Below are 23,479 nucleotides of genomic sequence, written 5' to 3' on the forward strand. Positions count from 1 at the left end.
AGCTATGGTTTTTCCTGTCGTGATGTATGGAAGTGAGAGCTGGACCATAAAGAAAGCAGACTGCTGAAGAATTGATGTTTTTGAATTGTGGTGCTGGAGGAGGATCTTGAGAGTCCCCCGGATTGCAAGGAGAACAAACCTATCAATTCTAAAGGAAATCAACCCTGAGTGCTCACTGGAAGGACAGATCCTGAAGCTGGGGCTCCAATACTTTGGCCATCTCATGAGAAGAGAAGACTCCTTGGAAAAGACCTTGATGTTAGGAAAGTGTGAAGGCAAGAGAAGAGGACGACAGAGGATGAGATGGCTGGACAGTGTCTGTGAAGCAACCAACATGAATTTGACACAACTCCGGGAAGCAGTGGAGGGAAGCATAGGAGGGCCTGGCGTGCTCTGGTCCATGGGATCACGAAGAGTTGGACACGACTAAACGAATGAACCTTCCCAAATCACAACAGCTACAATAGCATATTACATAAGTTTGCTCATTATGTAAGTCCTTTGCTGGATCATGAAAGAATTGACCAGCAAACATATACCACTAATTTCAGACTCAGAAACACTCCTTTTGAAGTTGCAGACCTCTAAGATGTCAATTCACAGCATGACCCTAAACACAATTCTGTACTTTCCTCCTTGCTGCAAGACAGTAACTCTTGGACCAGAACTCAAGGCTCCCTGCTCTTGAGGAGCACCTCATTTCCTTTAATAGTAATACTCTTACAACTGCAGAGGTGGAAGAGACCCTATGTATCATTGAGTCCAGCCTGTCAAAGAGGTGCAGTAAAGTATCAAACTCCCAACCTCTGCTTTGCAGCCGGAAACCTAAACCACTGAACTATCCAGCAGTTCTCTTTAGGAACATCATTTCTCTTGAGGAATCTTGTGTCTGTCACTGTCTGCTTCATTCTGGTACTATGGGATGCAGACAAATTTTAATTCAGTAAGGTGAATTAATCTGTTTTAAAAATGAACCGTGAGATGCACACCCAGAAGGTCCCCTTAGGGCCATTGCTAAGTTTCAGGCATCTAGGCTCCATGGTCTTGCAGTTTCAGTGGATAGAGAAGCATGTCCCAGCCGATTCTGTACTTGTCAGGGACAGAAGAGAGGCAGGGCCTCAATCTACATACACACTTTTTATTACTGCAAATAGAAGCTCATCTCCATGCGTCAGCAGCAATTATTTCAGGTGACGTGCTTTTGTTTTATTTTAACATTGGGATAGATAGTGGTGGGATTCAGCAGGCCAACAAACGGTTCTGCAGAACCAATAATACATTAGCTACCGGTTCTGTAGAACTGGTGCGAACCTGCTGAATCCCACCACTGGGGATAGGAAGTGAACATGTTATACATGTAGCAATGCAAGTACTGTATACCAAATCTTTCAAGAGAGAAGGGTCATGGCTGGGTGTTGCTTTTCTCTCCATCAGAAAAATCGAGATGTGGCAATACTGAGAGCAAAGAGGATGAGAAGAGAAGTCCACAGCCATCCTGAAAGGAAACAAGCTGCAGAGACAAGCATTGGAGGGGTATCTTGGTGGGAGTATTTTTTTTGTCTTTGCCTAAACCCAACCACAGTCTTATTGATGGCAGAAATGGGATGGGAGCTGCCATTTCAGAAGGCCCAGATGTCTTCATAACAAGGTGAGATGCAACCGCACACTGGAATGATTCATCTTGATGTGTTCAGAAGTGGAAGAGAAGGGTTGATGGGAAGGCAGCTGTACTCCTTCCCACAACTGAGGGTGAACCCAGAGAAAGAGGATGCAGGCCCTAATTGGCTACATATCTGTCAGATAAAGAAGAGAGTCAGGTCTCAAGCTACTCTAAAGAGTGCAGGGTCCATATCTTGAAGTTAAAAATAAGGGGACTTGTCTTACAGCTACTTTACATTTAAAAAAAAGACAAGCACAGGCAAGTAATATAAAAATAATAGCACTTATTGTCTTTAACAAGTAACATTTGGGTGAGATCTGTTCTGTTCTTGCTAAAAAGAAAAATCACCACCTCTCATCACCCAGAAAAGTAACAGGTAACTGTAATGAGTTAGTTTTTTAGCATGCTACTTCTAACATATCAAATCCTGAAAGGGTGTCACATTATGCTGCGATATATACATTTAAACAAACAAACAACAAATATGTTTTGGATTTGCTGATTCCCCTTTTCTTTCTTTCTTTCTTTCTTTCTTTCTTTCTTTCTTTCTTTCTTTCTTTCTTTCTTTCTTTCTTTCTTTCTTTCTATCTATCTATCTATCTATCTATCTATCTATCTATCTATCTATCTATCTATCTATCTATCTATCTATCTATCTATCTATCTATCTATCTATCTATCTATCTATCTATCTATCTATCTATCTATCTATCTATCTATCTATCTATCTATTATATATATACACAGAGAATATATAAAACATTCATACACATATGAAAACATTTCTGAAGTGATGAAGCTGATGAAGCCCTGGAAGGAAAGACTGTGGGAAATTTTCCATTGGGGTTTCAAGCATAATGTTTTTGGAGACACTTGTAAGCTGTTCAGTGATGCAGATTTCACAACACAACTCTACCCGTTTCTATTCAGAAGTAAGTCCCCTTGAGTTCAGCAGAACTTAGTTCTGGAGAGGACTGCATCCTTAAACTCCTCCCCTTTATCATCTTCTGTTGACAGCTATATCAATTCTTTTTCTGATTCTTCCTTTCTGGTCTCCAGGAAAATTCTTGTATGGGCTTTTACAATTCTGAGATGGGAATGACCTGAGAACTTCCTAAAGATCATACAACCATCTACATACCTACAGGATAAGGTTTATTCCATTTGTTCTAAGGACTTAATAGGCAGGGTATATGAATGCAAGGGCTCTTTTAAGAATCTCTTGAATTTCCGAGCTTCCTATTACAGTATATGGTGATAAGGGTTCTTTTTTGGGCCATATACATGTGGGATTGGCTCCTTCCCTCCCTCTTTCTGATGCCAAATTAGACAACTTCAACCTTTCCCCCCCCACTAATATCAGTACCAGCTCTAGGTTATCAGCCCTTCCTTGCCATATTTACTTATCATATGCGACACAGATTTTGTCACTTTGTCCTTGCTGTCTTGTCATTTCCTTCAATCAGTTCTGAAATCTTCTGCTAAGAACACCTCCGCAACCAGAAGGCTGGCATAATTATCTGACATTTCAGGGAGAAGTGGTGAAATCACAGGTCACTGCCTACTTGGAAGTACCTTGAAATGTTTGGGAGGGGGAGTGTGCTCTGGGGAGGTGAACATCAGTCTTTACAAGAGTTTGTGATGTGTCAGACCATTCTCCTGGACGGCCACCAAGCTCATTCATCTTCTTAAGGAGGTCTGAGCACTTCAGCTTCTGCCTAAGCCGCTAGGCTTAGATAATAAGCGCTCTAGGCAAAGTCCCTGCCTCTTCTGTCTTCCGCACAGTGATTAGGATAATGTTGACACCTAATCACCTTTAATTAGGACTGGTAGAACTGCAAGGTTATCCAGCCTTTCATAAGCATCTGTATAAATCCCAGATAATCCCATCAGGCAGTGATGCACACAGACAATTGCCTCCAGACAAGTAAGGTCACAACCATGATTTGATGGGGAAACATTCCCCGAAAAGAAAACAAGGGCACTTCATTTTTAGAGAGAGGTTTTGGGTGGTGAAAGTGCCTCACCTACATGATCACAGCAACGCGCGGCTTGCAAGATCATTAGCGTCATTGTTCTTGGAGGGGCTGGAGGTTTGAAGCTGAAGAAGAAAATGACTTGCCAAAAGCCACTGTGTGATTTCATGGCAGAAGCCAGATTCAAGCCAGGGTCTTCCTAGGTTTTAGCCACTACATCTTACCAACTCTTGAAAGATAGGCATCTGTTTCTAAAACAGACATATGCCCATGCACTGGCTCAGTCCTCTTAATAAGCAACAACAATAATGTCCAGCCAATGTGGACTCACGGCAACCCTTTCCAGGGCTTTCTAAGTATAAAGTACTCAAAAGAAGTTTACTAGTTCCTCCTTCTGAGGGCACTCTGGGAGATTAAACTTATCAACCACAGGTGCTCTGAGTGGTCCTGGCTGGCCTTGGTCTTGTGAGGTACAGTGGGGTTTCAAACTCCCATCTCTTCCACTCTGCTCCAGACAGTTCCAAGCCACTGGACTTTACCACCTCTTAGAAGCTCAGGCTCCCTTTGATTCAGGCCACCAGATCAAAAGATTCTTCATTTTTCTGGTGCACTGTACCAGGTAAGCTCTCAACAGAAATTCCTAGGATACCTTGCACTGCCTCCGACAACTTCCAAGAGAGCCACTTCCATGCACTTTACTCAAGGAAGCCAGAATCGGTGACCTTCTTAGACTCTGATTTAGAAAATCTCCCACACTGGCCTCTGTTTAAAGTAACTGAGGTGAAAAGACCGCTATCGCAATCAAAGCTGGGGAGGATTTCTGGATTTATATGATCCCTTCAGAGTGGATAGTGACTGGGGATTGAGATATAAAAAGAGGGCAAAGTCTGACACACACCCACACCCCAATTCCTATCCAATCAGTCTGTTTAGCACAGTGAGCCAACTACCCTACACATTTATGTGGGATGTTTTGGGACTTGAACTGGATAGTTCAGGATACCATCACAATTGCTCAAAGTACCAGAAGACTACAATTCTGGTTTTGCTAAACATGAGTGGCAAGTTGGTGGTTGTGTAATAGTATCACAACACAAGCATCTTGATTTTTTTTATTTTGAGTGCTTAGATTGTGCATATTGCTGAGAATCCTCATAGATCGGGCACCACTATCTTCAGATTCTTCTTCTTGAGAGGGGACTTAGGCATTCCCATGTGATTAAAACCTTACAGGATAACGTGCCAGGGCAACCTATATATGAGTCACACCTAGGCATATATGAAAACTCTCAGCCATGGAAATAATCCAGTCTACATTTCTACACTCCATTTGGGGGATCCAGGATGCTCTACTAAGAGTGAAATCAATCAATGCTGTACTAAGATGAAACCTGAAAACATGTGCTTGCTTCTGAGTGATAAATTGGTTTGAGCTAAACCTTAGCTTCCTTGCCTTAGTTTCTTGGATCCTAGAAGAAAAATCTCCACTCAGGCTAGGTAAGAGCTGTTGAAGGCAAACTACTATGCCTTGTGTTTAATACCTCCCCCATTACATCTGAGTTCATGAAAGCAAATAAAACAATTGAGCAATGGATATGAGATACTTCAAGAGGAAAGAGTACAGATCCTTGACTATTTTGCATTTGGGAACCTTAATAAAATATCTATCCCAATTGAGTATCTTTACAGTCCAGAACTCCCTAAATATTGATGAACATTTGCTGTGGCTCATTTTAACAGTTTACCACCAGCCATTCAAGAAGGAAGAAAATACAGTGGACCCTCAACTTACAGATGGCTCGACTTACAGACTTTTCAAGTTACAGACTTCTCTGGCTGCAAAATTTAGATTCGACTTGCAGCCAGAGAATCGACTTACAGACCAGAAAAAAACCAAAATGGAATAAAAATAGAATAAAAACCACTGGTTATGGGATTAATCGGTTTTCAGTGCATTGTAGGTCAATGGAGATTCGATTTACAGACTTTTCGACTTGCAGCCACCATTCCAATACGGATTAATTCCTTAAGTAGAGGGTCCACTGTAGCACATTCTTTAATCCCAGTGTACCTGCACGTGTCAACTGGGCATGGCTCAAACAGTTTGTTATGTGTTATTACACCGCTCGCACTACAAGAATACCCACTTGCTGTGTATTGCTCCAATTCTAACAAACATCCTGGACAGTCCTTGGAATTGTTATCCCTATATGCTCCCTTCAGTTTGTATTGAAGGAAGTACCTTTAAAGTGGCAAAATACTCTGTACTAATATGCTCCACAAGGAAGTGGTGGATTAAATCTCTTCACTAATCATTCTGGTAACTTAAATACTCATGTTGTGAGATCACAAATTGTTACTGCATGTACAGAATCCACCAGCCTCCACTTGCCAGTATTCTTAACACCTGTTTGTGGCTGATCTATGGCCGTAGAAAAGGCTGACTGACTGACTACCAACACTTTGTCACCTCATGTAACTACCATATTTTTCTTTGAATAAAATGATACTTTTTTTCCTAAATTAATTAGTTTTAAACATGGAAGGCAGCCACTTTCCACTGCCTTTTGCAAAGACAAAAGCGAAGCGCTGCTTCTCCCTTCCTTTTTGCTAAGCCCTGTGGCTTCGCAAAAGGCAGGGCAAAGCGGGAAGTCACTTTGACAGCCACTTTTCCCTGCCTTTTGCAAAGCCAGGGGGCTTAGCAAAAGGAAGAGAAAAGCAGGGATCAAATTTTCTAATTTGGGGCTAGAAAGGGGGGGTTTCTTATACATTTGGTCATCTTATAAATTGAAAAATACGGTATATTTCTCGTAAGAGACAGCTATATTGAGATAACTATGTGGTGACAACTGTCTCTCTCACGAGAGAAATCCCAGTTTCCCAATCATTTGTTCATAGAGAGCAAAATACATGGGAACAGGAACATTTCCTTTTTAGACTCAAGCCTGAAGGTGTAAGAAAGTGAGGAGAAAAGGAATGGGCCCAGGTGCTGCTTTCTCTTCCGTCTGGGCAGAAGGCCAGATTCTACAATGCGTGGATAGGCTTTTGCATGACACCAATGGAGAACGTTTGCCTTCCATGTTAAGGGTGGCTTTTGGCAACTGATCAGCTATTGAGGAAGAAGACTTGTCAATTACTGGGTACTGTGCTTTGTGTGTGTGTGGGGGGAAGAGATGACTTTTAAATTATCTTTCAGCTTATTTTTCCCCCTTCTTCTTGTTCTTTAATTTAGCTTTCACTTGACCTTCCTCTGTTTAATTATATTCCTTTAGTTGGGATCATAAGGCTGCCTGAAGTTCTTTTTCTTTTTTTGGTGCGAGGGGGAGGAGAAAATTAGCATATAAATGCAATAAGTGATATAAAATAACTTCTCAATCTCAGGCTCAAGAATTCTGACCATCTGCTCTGGTCAATGTGCCTTAAATCAAAGAAAAAGCAAGATGCTGCCTTGCCGATCTGCTGTCCCAGCCTAAGTTTTTGTGTCACTGCTGCCCTCCGCCAGCCTGCCAGACCTCAGTCAGGGGGCCCATCCTTGGCCCTGGACTGAAGCCAGATCACTACAGTTTCTCTTTTTCTCTTTTGCTGTCCAAGGCAGTGACATTACTAAGAGAGTGAAGATCAGCTCTCAGTACCCGTCCTTCTTACTTCCCAAAAAAGAAGGCGGAGAGGGCAGTGGAAAAGGAATTGTTTTACCCAGTACTTCCTGCATCTGCCTCAGCCACAGTTTCTAACTCGAAGCCCCAAAGTTTTGCCTATCAAAACAGCCCAAAGCTTTGCATGGGAGTTCTGACCCTGACAGTCAGGTGCTGACACTCCCTCCCCCCTTCCAAGGAAAATAAATACAAATAATGCAAAATGTCTGATTACAAAACAGTCAGCCAGGAGTTCTTACTCGGAAGCCAGCTACCTGCTTTGCTCCTAGTTTCTGCTTCTGATGCTCTCCAGCAAAAAGCTTGTTTCTTACAAATGAATTTATATCTCTACAAAATGAGATTCCATCCATGAGATAAACTGACTGTGTGAGTCTTGTCTCTATTCTTGTCTCTCTTTTTTTCTGCTTTGTAGCTCTTGATCTTTCTGCAAGGGTATCACCCACTATTCCTTCACACCACTGCGTAGAGCACAGATATCTTGTTGACTAAAAATAAAAGCTTCTCTTCACCCTTTTAAACATGCCACTCTATATCAGGGAGCTATTTTTAAAAAAAATACTCATTCTTTATGCATATTTTTGGTGTTGATTTTCTTTACCATTTTTAGCCTGGTCTTTGTTTTGATTCTTTTAAATAGTTGCCTATTAATTTTTTTAGCTTTTGAATATTGCCTTTTAATGACGGAAGCTGCCTTGGGTCCTTTTCAAGGAGAAAGGCGGCATAAAAATATTTAAATAAATAATAATAAATAAATCTCTGTAAAGGGGCAGGTGTGGATTGATGATCGTTTGTTGCATTTTGGAGTTCTCCAGAACTCAGGCTAGAAGGTGCTCTGTTAAGAAGCTGCAGAAGTCAATTAATTTGGGGACTTTCCTCTCCGTTACTTGATGTTTGAATCATTTAAAACCACAACCTTTTTACCCCAACTGATGAAGAGCAGAGAATGTAAACAATTTTGGGACATTTGGCTGGTCGTAATATGTGCATTATCCAACTGTGGATTTCAATTTTTTTTCCTCCTATACCAACACAGACACATTTGCTTCTGATTTGTCTGGATGGAGTCACCACTTTGTGTTTTGTGTTCTTTCTCTGTGTTCTGTCGTTATAAAATAGGACCACAACCTCCTAAATGATTTTTTTCAAGGCAATATTAAATATATGCTGCACATATAGGATAGCCAAATGGAAAAGAGGATAGTGATCCTGTGTCGGGGAAAAAAATTCAGGAAGTGTAGCTTGTAGATACACTGACTAAAATTCTGTCTTTACAGTTAAAAGTGTAGGAACCCTGTTTTCTTTTGCATCTGGCTAATCCACACATGTACGTGTCTTATATGTCTTTGAGAAGCCTGGTAGCCTGAGGCTTTTCTACTTGTGTTATTTTCGATCAGTCACCATACATGTGCTTCTAGTTCCTATTTTCTGATCTTTGGCACTTTTTTTTAACAACATAAAAACTTCATGGGTTGCACTGGCCTACCCACTTGCCTACAGCTTTCGCTTTTCAGACTCTGCTCATGAACTCTATAGTATACTTTCATTTCTGAAGTGTTGGAGGACAAAGCATTACTTGGGAACTACTTCTCACAGTCATCCCTTTGGAGGGATTCCACCAGTGTTGTGGGACACATGCACACACCCAATTCTACAGTGCTACAAAAAGAAGATATAAAGATTTCATTGAGAATATTTATACAGAAGAGCCGCAAAGAATCTACATAGACAGATAAATATGCAATAATGGGGGGGGGGCAAGGCAAACACACTGATGACATGCATGCTAAAGGAGGTTTACTCAATGTCCCTATAACTCTGTTGGATAAAGCTGGTCCAAATTCCACTGACAGAGCCCATGTGCTTGCACACACCGTCTTAAGGTCTTACCCGTAACATCCTGGGCCAGAAGCATTTCAGGCAGGGATTGGCTTTTTGTGCCTTTTGGTAAAAAAGGGAATAATCTGTGTTCAAGAGATTCTCGTTTGGCTATTGCTGAAAGAGCACACACAACACAAAAGAGAACGCCTTTTATGTAATTTGTGTTCTTCAGCAATTGATGAAACAGAGTACGTACACAAAAATCTTGTACTTTTTTTGTGTTGTCATTTTCATGTACATAATCTTTTGGTGCCATTTCACTTTTGGTCTGTCAAATCACTTGGGAAATATTTCAGGCAACAGCATCATAAAGACAGTCAGGAGCCTATCAGCACATTCAGGAGTGAGAATTCTGAACCTGTAAAAGGCTCTGGAATCTATTGACATGTGATCTTTACTTTAGTTGCTCTTCCTTGTTGGATTACTGTGTGCTGAGTTCCTGGTGCCCTCCAGCGTGGATTGCTGCCTTCCTGCTGTGCCTCCATATTGGATTTTTTTTTGGCCTTTATTTGTTTGCTTGCTTTTCCTGGTTTTAACTCTGCCTAAGCTTCTAGGGCATCTCTGACAGCCAGAATTGACTATACCAAGCAGTGGTCTTATCAGAGGATGCTGAGATATCGATCCATGCAGAAGTCTTATGTGAAGCAACTAAAATGACAGAGCATTCATTAGTCTTTCCGCTTCCCCTCTTAAATTAATCCATGTGGACCTAACTGTAGAGAGAAGCCACTGGTATGGAGAAAAGTTCTGAAAACGTTAACTGGTCAGAACCTTACCGCCAATTTATACTTGTGTGAAGGAACTGCACACATTTTGGTGGTAAACTACTGCTTGTTAACGAGGAGTAGTTTCCCTCATGCAACTATAAACTGACAAGAAGACTTTAGCCATGAATTGCTCATGTTTCAGCTTTACTGTTTTTTTATCACTATGAGTGGTCAAAAATGCTTTATCTTCTGCTATGCAAATCAAATAAATCAACCAATTTATTTTCTGCCACCTGAACATTCACCAATTAACAGAGGATTTTTAGTACATAACAGTATCAATGCATTTAAACCTGAATGTTAATGTTTAAAGGGACTTTGAGAAATGTAATTACTGTAGTTTAGAAATGTACAATTAAGTAACAAACATCCTCCTCAGATTTCTTGTCATATACTTTTTCTTTCCAATTGAAAGGAAGGAGGTGGTCTAGAAAACTTAAATGTAATTTGGAAATACTAGTGGTAAATACTGTATCACCAATGTTTGGTGGCATGTATTTATAATTGTAACAACACTTAGCATTAACGTTGTACCTTTGAGCTGTCAAAACATATTAGAAAAAAACCCTCTTCTGAACCAGACTAAGTGTTTGACTAGTCTAGTATCCCATCTCCTCCACTAGGCAATGAGATTTTTCTAGAAACCAATAAAATAAATATGAAAAAACCCAACAACTTTACCCTTCTGCCCAGTCTGACATGCTGCAGAATGCTTACTGGGAAGCAGGGGTGTCATATATTTTTCATGATTAATAGCTATGGAAAGCAATGAATTTATCTAATCACTTTTTAAAACCATCTAAGAGATGACATAAAAATTTGAACTATCTCAGTTCAAATAATCCTATAAGTAGCAATTATCCCCATTTTACAGACTGAAGAAGATGGGCCAGGGACATTGGCAGGGGCGGGGGGGGGCGAATAGCTGAATGAGACAAGCTTGACTAAAGCAACCTGCTGAGTTTATGGGAGAAGCAAAATTTAGACTTCGGCTTCTAGACTATCACTATCTTAACTAAAAACCACATATGATCTCTCCATTCCCTTCCAGATTACTAAATTATCTTACAATTCCTTTTGACAACAACCAGCAATTCAAATCCTCATCCATGTACAATATACTAAATGATGGTAGATTAAGAATGGCAGAATACATACTGTAAGGGACGCATTCATATTGCACTTCAAGATACTTGTACGTTCCCGGACAAGGGTCAGGAAATACATCTGGGCCAGCCACCACGGCACACTGTGTCCGATTGCTGCACCTAAAACATAAATGAAAAGAAGAAAGTTTAAAAATAAAAAAAAATAAAAATAAATGAAATTCCATGGCTTTATTTAGATTCTGGGTCTGACTTCTCAAAAGGATAATCACAGTTAATTTTATATCTATAGATGTGTGTGTACACATTCACACACACACACACACACACACACAGAGAGAGAGAGAGAGAGAGAGAGAGAGAGAGAGATTTTTCAAAGTCAAAACCTGCAAATATAGGTCAACAGGACCTCTAAAAGAAGGAGGAAGCAATTCAGCCCCTTGCTGGCCAGCCGTACAGTCCTAACTTAGTTCAGAAATATTTTATAAGGCTTAGCTGAGTGTTCCAATAAACAAATACAAACAGTGTGATATATATCACTCCCTCCTGCCCTTTATTTAGTCATCACAATAATGCCTGAAACTAACAGGTCAAATCATACGAACATTCTAAAACATGAATAAAATTAAGATAACCCCAGCCTTCTGAAATCTGCATCTCTGTTTGAGCTCCATCAGCTGGCCAAATGCCAAAGACGCTCATTGAGAAATAACCAAGAGATGAGAAAAGAGTAAAGGGTGTCCTTTCCGGGGCAAGTTGTTGCTTTCTATAAAGGTACATGTTTCATTGGACCCTCCAGTACCAGCCTTCAAGGTCGGGTCACTCTGGCTGCATCCCTCACTTTGAGGATATTGTAAAGCTTTGCCCTTTTTATTTGTGTAAAAATCTGACGAATCCTCATGAAATTAAAAAGAGTCCTGTGGTTCTTTAAAGACCGACAGTCTAGCATAAGATTTCATGGGCCTTTCTTTATCAGATCCATGAACTGTCACTTCAGTTGGTAGATTATTATACACAGGTTTGGATGAGTAATTGAGTTGGGGGTGGCCACGGAATCAGGAATTAGGTACTGTATTAGCTTTTAAAGTGCTCCTTTAAAAATAAACATAGAATTACAAGCCTTACTTGTCAAATTCATTGCCTCACTTCTTTTTTTGTCAGGGAAAATTTATTCCCACAGTCAAGATGGCTACAGCCTCGAAGGAGGGTTGTAGATTCTGTAGATAACAAGTAGTTTGGGGGAAAATACAGCAGCATCCCCATGGGCTAAAATTAAGCAAGAGGCCAAAAAAAAAATGAAGTCTGTAAAATTATTCAGGGGGAAGAATCATGCAAAGAATAAGGAGGAAGAGGGAAAACCGTAAAATTGAGGGGAACGAGAAAACAATAAAAATAGAGCAGTAGAATCTGTAAAAGGAGCTAAAGGGAAGTTTTTGCCTTGTTCTTCTATAAGTCAAATAGTTTAGTGAACTGCTTTTTCTAGTAACAAAGCCTCAAACAAAGAAATTCAAGAATTGATTTTTAAAAACATGTTACTTGAACGTTTGAAGAGGACAGTGGTTGAGAGCCAAAGAATAGGTATACAGAAGCTAAATTAAGCAAAACTGGAAACCATGTACTTATGGTGAAGTTGGATGCTCTCCATTCTTTTTGATACAAGTATATCTATAAGCAGCTGGGTGGATAGCTCAGTAAGTTAGGTATATGGCTGTGGAACCAGAGGCTGGGAGTTTGATTCTGCATTGTGTGACCTAGAAAAAGCGCCAGCCTATTTAGCCTTGAATATGTTGCACAGTTCCACAGTGTCCCCTGAAGGGGATGGCAAACCACTTCTGACCTAGAAAGACCTGAGAAGTTACAAATTGGAATCAATTTGGCAGCATGTAATAAGCAATCGTATCTATAAGCACTGTCAATTCTTCTCTTACAGTAGCTTTGTATCCCTGAATAAATAATACATAAACCATAGTTTCGATTTAAATTTATTGCCTTGCATTAATTATGATGTTTCTGAATTAGAACAAAATGACCCTGGCTGAAATGCTATTGGTCAGCTTAGTAAGTCACACTACAGTTGACCCATTGAGTCAGTGGGAAGTTGCTAAGTCAACCATAAATTAGATTGGTTCAAATAGGTGTACTCTAGCTGTGACTTTAGCTTAGTAAGTGGCAACTAGAGTAGGCTCATTTGAATCAGTGGAATTTACGGAGGAGTTGACTCACCAAATCTGCACTGATTCAATGCGTCTCATCTACTGCAATTTATTCCACTAAGCAATAGGATTTCAGCCATTTAATCAATTACCAGTAATTTCCTGGTAGTAATTTATAATGCTAAAAGCTGAACTGCAAGGAGCACTTTCAAAATCATTTTGAAAATACAAGGCAGAAACATTTAACAAACCACATGAATGCAAACCTGCTTAATGTATTTTATGGTCCTGGTTCAACTCTTCCATGCTAATGGAATCTGTTTTGGAAGCCGTTGTTATTGCCGTCACTGCCACCATGATTAAACTGAAATTATTTGGTCTGAGGTGGAAATATTTCATAGTTACTTGAGGCTAAACTTTGTCTGCTTTAATGAGGATTAGATTTTTAGACTGTACAAAAATTTTGTTAATTAAGGAGTGCCCTAAGCCAAAAAACAAAAAACCAACAACAACCAACGACATATTTCAATTTTACAGCAAGACTCATAAGATGCCATATTCCCCTCCTTGTACCATTTAGCTGGATAATCAAGGATCTAGTCTTAATAGATCACAAGCAGAACAAGAGTCAACATTTTGACGCAGAAGCAGAAAAACCTAATGCAATATTTGGCTACAGAAGCAGAATTGTGGTGTCCAAATTGAGGGAAGCAACAGTAACACTCTACTCAGCATTGGTTTGATTTCACCTGGAATGCGGTGTCCAGCTCTGCATTAATTATGGAAGAGAATTGAGTTTAAGAAGAATATTGAGAAGCTGGAACATCTACAGAGGAGGGTTACCTGGATTAAAAAGGATTTGGGAGCCAAGCCCTATGAGGGAGTTGGGCATGATCAGTTTGGAGAAGAGAAGACTTCTATGATACCCTCTCCAGATAGTTGCAGGGCTGTCAAATGGAATGAAGTGGATTATCTAGATCCATTTCAGTCTACAGTGGTGCCCTGCTTGACGACGATAATGCGTTCCAGCAAAATCGCTGTACAGCGAAATCGTCGTCAAGCGGGGAAAAACCCCCATTGAAATGCATTGAAAAACGGTCAAGGCATTCCAATGGGGGAAATACCTGATCACGCAGCGAAGCTCCTCCATAGGGCAGCCATTTTCCACTCCCTGTCTTGCGAAACAAGGTCAGCAAAACAGTGGGGAGCCATTTTGAGAGCCGCCAATCAGCTTTTTTTAAATCATTGTGAAGAGAAAAATCGGTTCCGGAAGCAGGGAAATGATCGTCGTAAAGCGAAAAAACCCATTTGAATCGTTTTGCAATCGCTATAGTGATTGCAAAAACGTTTTCGTCAATCGATTTCATCGTCTACCAGGGTAATCGTCAAGCAGGGCAGCACTGTAGTTTCAGGCCTGGTTATGGAACAGTAACAGCTTTCGTTGTCTTGGTGGATGACCTATGCCAGGAACTGGATCAGGGGAGTGTGTCCCTGTGGGTTCTGCTGGACTACTTAGCAGCTTTCAATGCCTTCGAGCATGGCATCTTCTGGGGCATCTTTCTGAGATGGGTCTTTGAGGTACTGTTTCACAGTATTCCAAATCTTTCTCAGAAGTTGGTGTTGGGAGAATCCTGTTTGATACCCTGGCCATTGGTCTGTGGTGTCCCTCAGTCCTGCCCCCATGTTATTCAACATCAACATGAAACCATTGGGAGAGGTTGTCTGGAGTTTGAGGGTTTGGAGTCACCAGTATGCAGATGACACTCAACTCTAACTCTCCTTGCCATCTACGTCTGAGGAAGCTGTAATGGATTAGATGAGGGTGAATAAACTGAAACTTAATCCAGAGAAGACAGAAGCGCTCCTGGTCAGTTGAAAGGCAGATCAAGGAATAGGGATACTGACTATACTGGATGGGGTCATATTCCCTCTGAAGTCTGGTCCACAACTTGGTTGTGCTCGTGGACTCAACTCTGAGCTTGGATATACAGTACAGGTCTCAGCAGTGGCCAGGAGTTAATAAGCACAGTTAAAGCCAGTGCACCAGCTGCACCAGCCTCACCCACTCAAGACATCTGATCTGACCTTCATAACACATGTTCTAGTTATATCACATGGGGCTCCCTTTGAAGAGTATTCAGAAACTTCATTGTCGTCTTTTAGTCGTGTCCGACTCTTCGTGACCCCATGGACCAGAGCATGCCAGGCCCTCCTATCCTCCACTGCCTCTCCGAGTTGGGTCAAATTCATGTTGGTCGCTTCGATGACACTGTACAGCCATCTCATCCTCTGTCATCCCCTTCTCCTCTTGCCTTCACACTTTCCCAACATCAGGGTCTTTTCTAAGGAGTCTTCTCTTCTCATGAGATGGCCAAAGTATTGGAGCCTCAGCTTCAGGATATGTCCTTCCAGTGAGCACTCAGGGTTGATTTCCTTCAAAATGGACAGGTTTGTTCTTCTTGCAGTCCAGGGGACTCTCAAAAGTCTCCTCCAGCACCACAATTCAAAAGCATAGATTCTTTGGCAGCCAGCTTTCTTTATGGTCCAGCTCTCACTTCCATACATCACGACAGGAAAAACCATAGCTTTGACTATTCGGACTTTTGTTGGCAAGGTGATGTCTCATCGCTTTCCTCCCAAGAAGTAGGCGTCTTTTAATTTCGTGGCTGCTGTCTCCATCTGCAGTGATCATGGAGCCCAAGAAAGTAAAATCTGTCACTGCTTCCATATCTTCCCCTTCTATTTGCCAGGAGGTGATGGGACCAGTGGCCATGATCTTAGTTCTTTTGAGTTGAGTTTCAGACCGTTTTTTGCACTCTCCTCTTCCACCCTCATTACAAGGTTCTTTAGTTCCTCCTCACTTTCTGCCATCAGAGTGGTATCATCTGCATATTGGAGGTTGTTGATATTTCTTCCGGCAGTCTTAATTCCGGCTTGGGATTCCTCCAGTCCAGCCTTCCGCATGATGTATTCTGCATATAAGTTAAATAAGCCGGGGGACAATATAAAGCCTGGTTGTACTCTTTTGCCGATTTTGAACCAATCAGTTGTTCCATATCCAGTTCTAACTGTTGCTTCATGATCCACATATAGGTTTCTCAGGAGATAGATAAGGTGGTCAGGCACTCCTATTTCTTTAAGGACTTGCCATAGTTTGCTGTGGTCCACACAGTCAAAGGCTTTTACATAGTCAATGAAGCAGAAGTAGATATTTTTCTGGAACTCTCTGACTTTCTACATAATCCAGCGCACGTTAGCAATTTGGTCTCTAGTTCCTCTGCCTCTTTGGAATCCAGCTTGTACTTCTGGGAGTTCTCAGTCCACATACTGCTGAAGCCTACCTTGGAGGATTTTGAGCATAACCTTGCTAGCGTGTGAAATGAGTGCAATTGTACGGGAGTTGGAGCATTCTTTGACACTGCCCTTCTTTGGGATTGGGATGCAGACTGATCTTTTCCAGTCCTCTGGCCACTGCTGAGTTTTCCAAACTTGCTGGCATATTGAATGTAGCACTTTAACAGCATCATCTTTCAAGATTTTAAATAGTTCAATTGGAATGCCATCACCTCCACTGGCCTTGTTGTTAGCTGTGCTTTCTAAGGCCCACTTGTCTTCACTCTCCAGGATGTCTGGCTCAAGGTCAGCAACTACATTGCCTGGGTTGTCCGGGATATCCAAATCTTTCTGATATAATTCCTGTGTGTATTCTTGCCACCTCTTCTTGATGTCTTCTGCTTCTGTAAGGTCCCTTCCATTTTTGTCCTTTATCATGTCCATCGTTGCACAAAATGTTCCTCTAATATCTCCAATTTTCCTGAACAGATCTCTGGTTCAGAAACTTCAGCTGGTTCAAAATGCTGCAGCATACCACTACCTTATTACAACAGCTTCGGTGGCTGCCAGTCTCTTTCTGGTCCCAATTCAAAGTGCTGGTTATTTCCTATACAGCTTGGGTTCAGGCTATTTGAAGGGTTATACAGTATTACTCCATATGAGCCTTTTTGGCTTTTAAGATTTTCTGGGGAGGCCCTTCTCTCAGTTCCACCACCTTCACAAGCTTGTTTGGTAAGGGTATGAGAGAGGGCCTTCTCAATGGCTGTTCCCAGGCTCTGGAATCCATTGCCCCAAGAATCCAGATTGGCTCCCTCCCCCTTGTCCTTCTCTCCTCAAACAAAGACCTTCCGGTTCAATGGTTCCCACCCTTTGCTCTCCAGATGTTCCTTGCACTACAACTCTGAGAAAGCCTGGCCAGCATAGCTAGTGGTGAAGGCTTCTGAGAGTTTTAGTCCAAGAACATCTGGGGATCCCAGGCTGCGAACCACTAATTTAAGGCATAATTTTTTTTGTTAAAGTTGTTTTCTTGACTGGGGTGGGTGCAGCCTGGGACATTTTTCTGTTGTTGTTGTTGTTGTTGTTGTTGTTGTTGCACTACTGGTTGCTTCTGTGAGAGGGTGTCTCTGTATGCCAGGGTGCTGATTTTCCAGGAGCACTCCACATGTAGGGCAAAAATAAAACCAGAAGAAACAGATAGTCTGGCATGCTCCTATTTACCTGCATGTGCCTGCTTTAATATCAACTGAAGGGGGTTCAAGTAAGAATCATAGAATAAGTGAGTTGGAAGGGGCCTATAAGACCATGAAGTCCAACCCCCTGTTCAATGCAGGAATCAAAATCAAAGTAGATCTGAGAGATGTTTGTCCAATGTTTTCTTGAATGCCTCAAGTGTTGGAGCGCTCACCACTTTCTGAACCAATTTGTTCCATTGTCGTACTGCTCTAACAGTTAAAGAAGGCTCTGGGATGGGTCAGAGGTCTATAATGACTCTTTTTTGTGATAATCACAACTCTTAATATTATCTAGTCAGATTAGGGGTCAGGTTTCTCCCGATACCACCAAGCTGAGTCTTCAGGCTGGTCCTCTGAGTTTCTCTTTGGAATAAAGCCAACATTTGATCTGCAAACATGCCTCGACGTTCTCACCTGATTCACAGAGTCTCAATGTATATTGTGAAACTGAGAATGATGAAATGATTTGATTTTGTAGTGAAAATAGTGAAACCTGGATCAGAACCTATGTAGAGGTCTAATCTGTAATGGTGACAGTGGGGAGAGAAACATATTTCTCCACCATTTCATGTGCATTCAACAGAGTTTTTTCTTCTTCTGAGTAGCTTGAGGCCTCCTGTAACCTGAATCAGAGAAGTTAGTTCAATTTTCAGTAACCTGTTCCAATTCATACACTACTCATTTTGCAGGTAGAATTGCTTATATCTGCTCCAGGTTTGACAGTGCATGGATGCAGTCTCATGCCATTGCTATGGTTACTTTTCAGCTTGTGCAGCCTAAAGACGTGGATAAATTAGTTGGAGGTTGTAACCTGTGCTCTAGAATTTGGCCTTCATGGATTATTAAAGCAGTCAGGTCTACGCTATCTATATGGGTCATGAAGGTAGCCACTGCCTCATTGAAAAACTAAGGTCCTTGGTGTATTCAAGAAAGCAGAAATGTGAAACGTATACTTGACCCCATGAATTAAAACCAAATCAAACAAATAAACTGCTGCCTGCTATGAAATCTGCCATTCTTGGTCAAGGAGATAGAGCAGAGGAGAGTGTCTCAACTCCAGGAACAGTGGGTGATATTAATTGCATTCATTTTAATTTGCTTTCAGGCCATATTTTGCTAGAATGCATAAATATCTCCGCATTATTTGATTCTTGACAGCTTTCAATACTTTAGGGTAGGATACATCTTGCTGGAGTTGGGCGAGACTTTGTTAAATTAATGCCAGTCCTTTTGAGGCAGGCATTCTTAGAAGCTGATATTATTTTGTCCCTTTGATGTATAGAGTATCTCAAGGTCTTTATCTTACTCTCCATGCTGTTTAATGTTTATGTTAGGACTCCAGAAAAAAATATATACAAAGCCCTTGGTTGAAGTGTCTGTCATCACCATGACTCACACTCTGTTATTCCTGCCACTTACAGTGACTAATCCCTGAGAGGCTATACACTGAAATATAGAGACAGTTCTGATACTTATGGGGATGAACAAGCTTAAACATAATCCAGGCAAGACAGAGGTGTCATTGGTTGGGCATTTTCCAAAACCACACTGAGTTTATTCTGGATGGAGCTGAATTTTTGTTTTGTTTTTGTTTTTTGTTTTTAAAAAAGGGGGGAGGAAGAATTGAGTAATTTGGTCATTTTTCTGGAACATCAGAATATCAGGTGGCATCTGCAGGAACAGAATTATGTGTTTGATTGGCTCATCAGCAGCGACCTCTATCCTGAAAAGTCACATAGCCTCAATTGCATGTGCTGATTACGTTCATGCAAGACAAATGCAATGCTCTGTAAAAGGACTTTCTCTGGAAAAAAAAGTTTTACTACTCCTGTTGTAGAATGGAAAGATTTTTGTATATTGGAAGCCAAGTTATAAATGAATGCCTTAGTCAATCAATTTTTTCCCCAAAAACAAAATTATATTCCACCACTGTATAAGGTACTGAGGATAGTTTACTATGATAGAATTAATAAAATGTCATAGTACAAAATGGAAAAACTGTTGTAAAGAATGGCATCGGAGAATTAAATAGAACATATCAAGATAACAAAATCAACCAAATTAACCATTAAACCCTAAAGTTCTTGTGCTTTTAATTTATCCCTCTGTCTGAGTTTTTCAACATTTTTGACTCATCAGTTATAATATTTATGACTTGAAGAAACAAGCAGTATATACAGTATACTGAATCTCTTTCCCATTGAAGGAACATGGTTTTTTGCTTAGTAGCTGCCATCTACTTTTGTGAATTCTGAGGAAATATTACAGTTTCACATTATACATATTTACTTGGCAGTAAATATGACATAGTTTGGAGGAACTTCCAAATAAATATGCAAAGCATTTCAATCTTTTTTAGCGTCCAGATAAATGAGATGATATCTGCTCCTCCCTCCCTCCCTCCCTCCCTCCCTTCCTAAGTTGGAGTAAATATTCAGATTGTTTACTGTTGTTGTTATGAATGAGACTATGAGGTTGTTGTCCTCAACAACCATGCTCAGCTCTTGTAAACTCAAGCCTCCTTTGGGAGTCAGTCTATCTTGTACTTGGTCTTCATCTTTTCCTCCTGCCTTCAACCTTTCCTAAGATTATTGTTTTTAACAGAGAATCATTCCTTCTCATGATGTACCCATGTAGGATAGCCTCAGTTTCAGCATTTTTGCCTCCAGAGATAGTTCACGCTTGATTTGATTGGAGACACACTGGTTTGTCTTTCTGGCACTCCAGGGTATCCACTGAGCTCACCTCCTGCACCACATTTCAAATGAATCAGTTTTTTCCCCCCTGTCAGCTTTCTTTACTGTCCAGCTTTCACACCCATACATGGTGATTGGAAATACAAGAGTGTGGATGATCTTGGTCTTAGACATTTTGGAGATCACTCACTCTTAGGGTCAGCATAAATCAGAGGTGACTTGATGGCACATACAGTAACAACAACAAATGGTGTAGGAACAGCTTAAAAGGCTACCTTTTAGAATAGGACCTACTCATTTGTTAGTAGAAGTATTCACTCATGGTTGCTTCTTATAAAAATTTATAGAGACAGGATTTTTCACCATTGATGTCTATTGCCTTGTTTGCTTTGGTCCTTACTAGGTACCCATGTGCACCCAAAGAACTAAACAGGTCTGTCTTTCTATTATATGAGCAGTCACAATTCTGCAAGGCAAAAGGCATCAGAAATGCATGACCAACATTTTTGCATTGTGTTTCTACATTGCCTAAGGCAGTGGTCCCCAACCTTGGGCCTCCAGATGTTCTTGGACTACAACTCCCAGAAGCCTTCACCCCCACCTCTGCTGGCCAGGATTTCTGGGAGCTGAAGTCCAAGAACATCTGGAGGCCCCAAGGTTGGAGACCACTGGTCTAAGGTATGGGTGGTCAAGGCAGAGTTTGTGGAGGTCATGGCCATTCTGGTGCACCTCTGGGCTCCCTTCAATTCCCCTGTGTCACTGAAATAATGGACAACTGGAAAGCCCTTAGAAACCTTGTATTTTCTGTTAGTTCGTTTGCCATTTAAAAGCTATCTGAGCTCCGCCTAAGCTTGTTCCAGGAATCAAACTTTTTCAAAGAAACTAGAAATAATTAGAAATGTTATGTGGCCTGTTAAGGTATCAAATGGTCCAAATAATGTCTAGAATCACAGAAATTTCCTCCCCCCCCTCAACAGAAGGAATCTATTCAGGTGCTAATCAGTTTGTTCAGTTGTTGTAAGAATACATACAAACAACAACATGATAAATTTGGTGTAGAAGCAGGTTTGAATACTGACATCTCTGGAATACGAACCACAGTAAAAGAAATTTACACAATAAGTTGGGTATGAGTGAAGGAGGATAATGCTGGATCTCTGTGGTCAGGACTGGAAGAGTTCTACAGCCCCAAAATAATTACTGAGAAAGATCTAATATTTTCTGTTTTAAATTCACTCCGCATTACCTTATTCTCATCATCTTAAAATGAACACCTACACTATGGGTAGGAGAGGTAGATGTAAACAAAGCAGAATTTTTTTTAAAGGAAAACGGCCCTCACGGAGTAATCTAGAGCAAAGGCCATCAATGGTGACATGAGCACTCTCCGGACACCAAAGTGCATCTAATATACATAACATTAAGAGAAATGGGGCCATCAAGAGACACGAAGAAGTGGCTGTCTTGAAACAGAGATCCAGAGGTCTGTGGTAGGGCACAGGGTCAATCAACCTCATCTCCTCTGGCTGGGAAGTCAACAGTATTGAACTATTTATTAGATTTGCACCTTCCATTCTTACCAAGGGCTGGGAGAGTTGAAAGGGCAGCTTAATATATGTTGATATATGCCACGTTTTGAGCTTATTTGAGAAAATGTGTATAATGCAAAGACCAAGCACAAAAATTTTGGTGAAATACGTGAACATTTAAATGTGGAGGACTTGGATTAAAAGATCAGAACCCAACAATACAAGAAGGAGAGCTATGAGGACTTTTCTCAAGTGGAATGTAAAAATATCAAACAGCTGTCAAAATTGTAGCTGTCTGATTATTTTAATGAGAACAGGATTTATAGCCTGCTGAATAGAGAAGTAAAACATGCTTGAGCTTCATCACTGAAAATCAATCCTACCCGAAAGCTGTAGGCAGTGGAGATATAATTAAAACCTGTCAATAAAACAACTTGCATTCAGCATGTGGCAGGAGTTGCCTTTACAAGCACTGCCCAATCTAAGTTATTACTTCAGAGGGCAGGCTAGAAAACCCATTCATTCAGAAAGATTTACATGTGCAATAAATAAGGAAGCTTTCCTAACAAAGGAAGCAGAGATAATTTGGGTTTTCATCTTTGATTGGATCTTGAGCCTTTGCATCCATGAAAAACAAAAATATGATTTTTCTGCCTCAAGAATCCTCTGTTTTGAAGTACTGCTGTCACATTGCTTGTATATGAAGCAAAAGGGATGAATGAACTGGAACACTGATATTATATTTTGTACACATTACTTAAGCCAACATGAAGGTTTTCTTATGATGACTGACCAAGACCGAGATTTGGGGGTCAGAATTCTAGTGGAAAGGCTGATGAAAATAACCCAGTGTGCAGCTGCTATTAAAAAAAGAGCAAATACTGTAATGGGTATAATTAGGAACGAAATAGGGTGGGGTACATATTGCCGTTATACAGATCTGTGATGAAACCACTCTTGGCATAATTGTGTCAATAGTTCTGGTCATTGCGCCTTAAAAATGTGTTATATAGCTGAGAAAGGTGCAGAAAAGGGCAATGAAATGATCAAGAAGCACAAGCAACTTGAGAAAAGGGTGTTACCTTGGAAACAGAGATAGTAATATAATAATATGAGAAATGCAGAGCTGGAAGAGACCCTATGGATCATTGGGTCCAGTCCCTGTCAAGGAGGCACAGACGGGAATTGAACTCCCAACCTCTTTCTCTGCAACCAGAGACCTAAACCACTGATGTATAATCCATATCTTAACCAGGATGTATAAAAAAATATTCCTGGTGTGGAAGAAGGGGTCCTCATACAATTGGAACCTAGAGGTCATCCACTGAAGCAGAATGAAAGGACTTTCACACAGAGCAAATTATGGTACACAATGTTTGATAGCCACCAACTTGGACACTCTTAGAAGAGAAGTAGATAAAGAGATGCAGGATGGAGGTATAAGTGCTGTTAGTCATGATGGGCGTGTACATCCAGTCCCAGAGACAGTGTGCCTC

General features: G+C 40.8%; 1 protein-coding gene across 26 annotated transcripts in view; it reads right to left on the reverse strand.

The window, feature by feature from the left end:
- Positions 1 to 23,479, reverse strand: part of ADGRL3 (adhesion G protein-coupled receptor L3) — a 662,256-nt gene that overhangs the window by 270,688 nt on the left and 368,089 nt on the right. For all 26 annotated transcript variants that reach the window (XR_013542364.1, XR_013542366.1, XR_013542369.1 and 23 more), the window contains exon 5: positions 11,093 to 11,202. Coding sequence is in view for 19 of the 26 variants with exons in the window: in XM_072991729.2 (XP_072847830.1) it covers positions 11,093 to 11,202 (110 nt within the window). In the remaining 7 variants the exon portion in view is untranslated. The remainder of the gene's footprint in view (positions 1 to 11,092; positions 11,203 to 23,479) is intronic.

The sequence above is a fragment of the Pogona vitticeps genome, chromosome 2 (assembly GCF_051106095.1).
Source record: "Pogona vitticeps strain Pit_001003342236 chromosome 2, PviZW2.1, whole genome shotgun sequence".
Taxonomy (NCBI): Eukaryota; Metazoa; Chordata; class Lepidosauria; order Squamata; family Agamidae; genus Pogona; species Pogona vitticeps.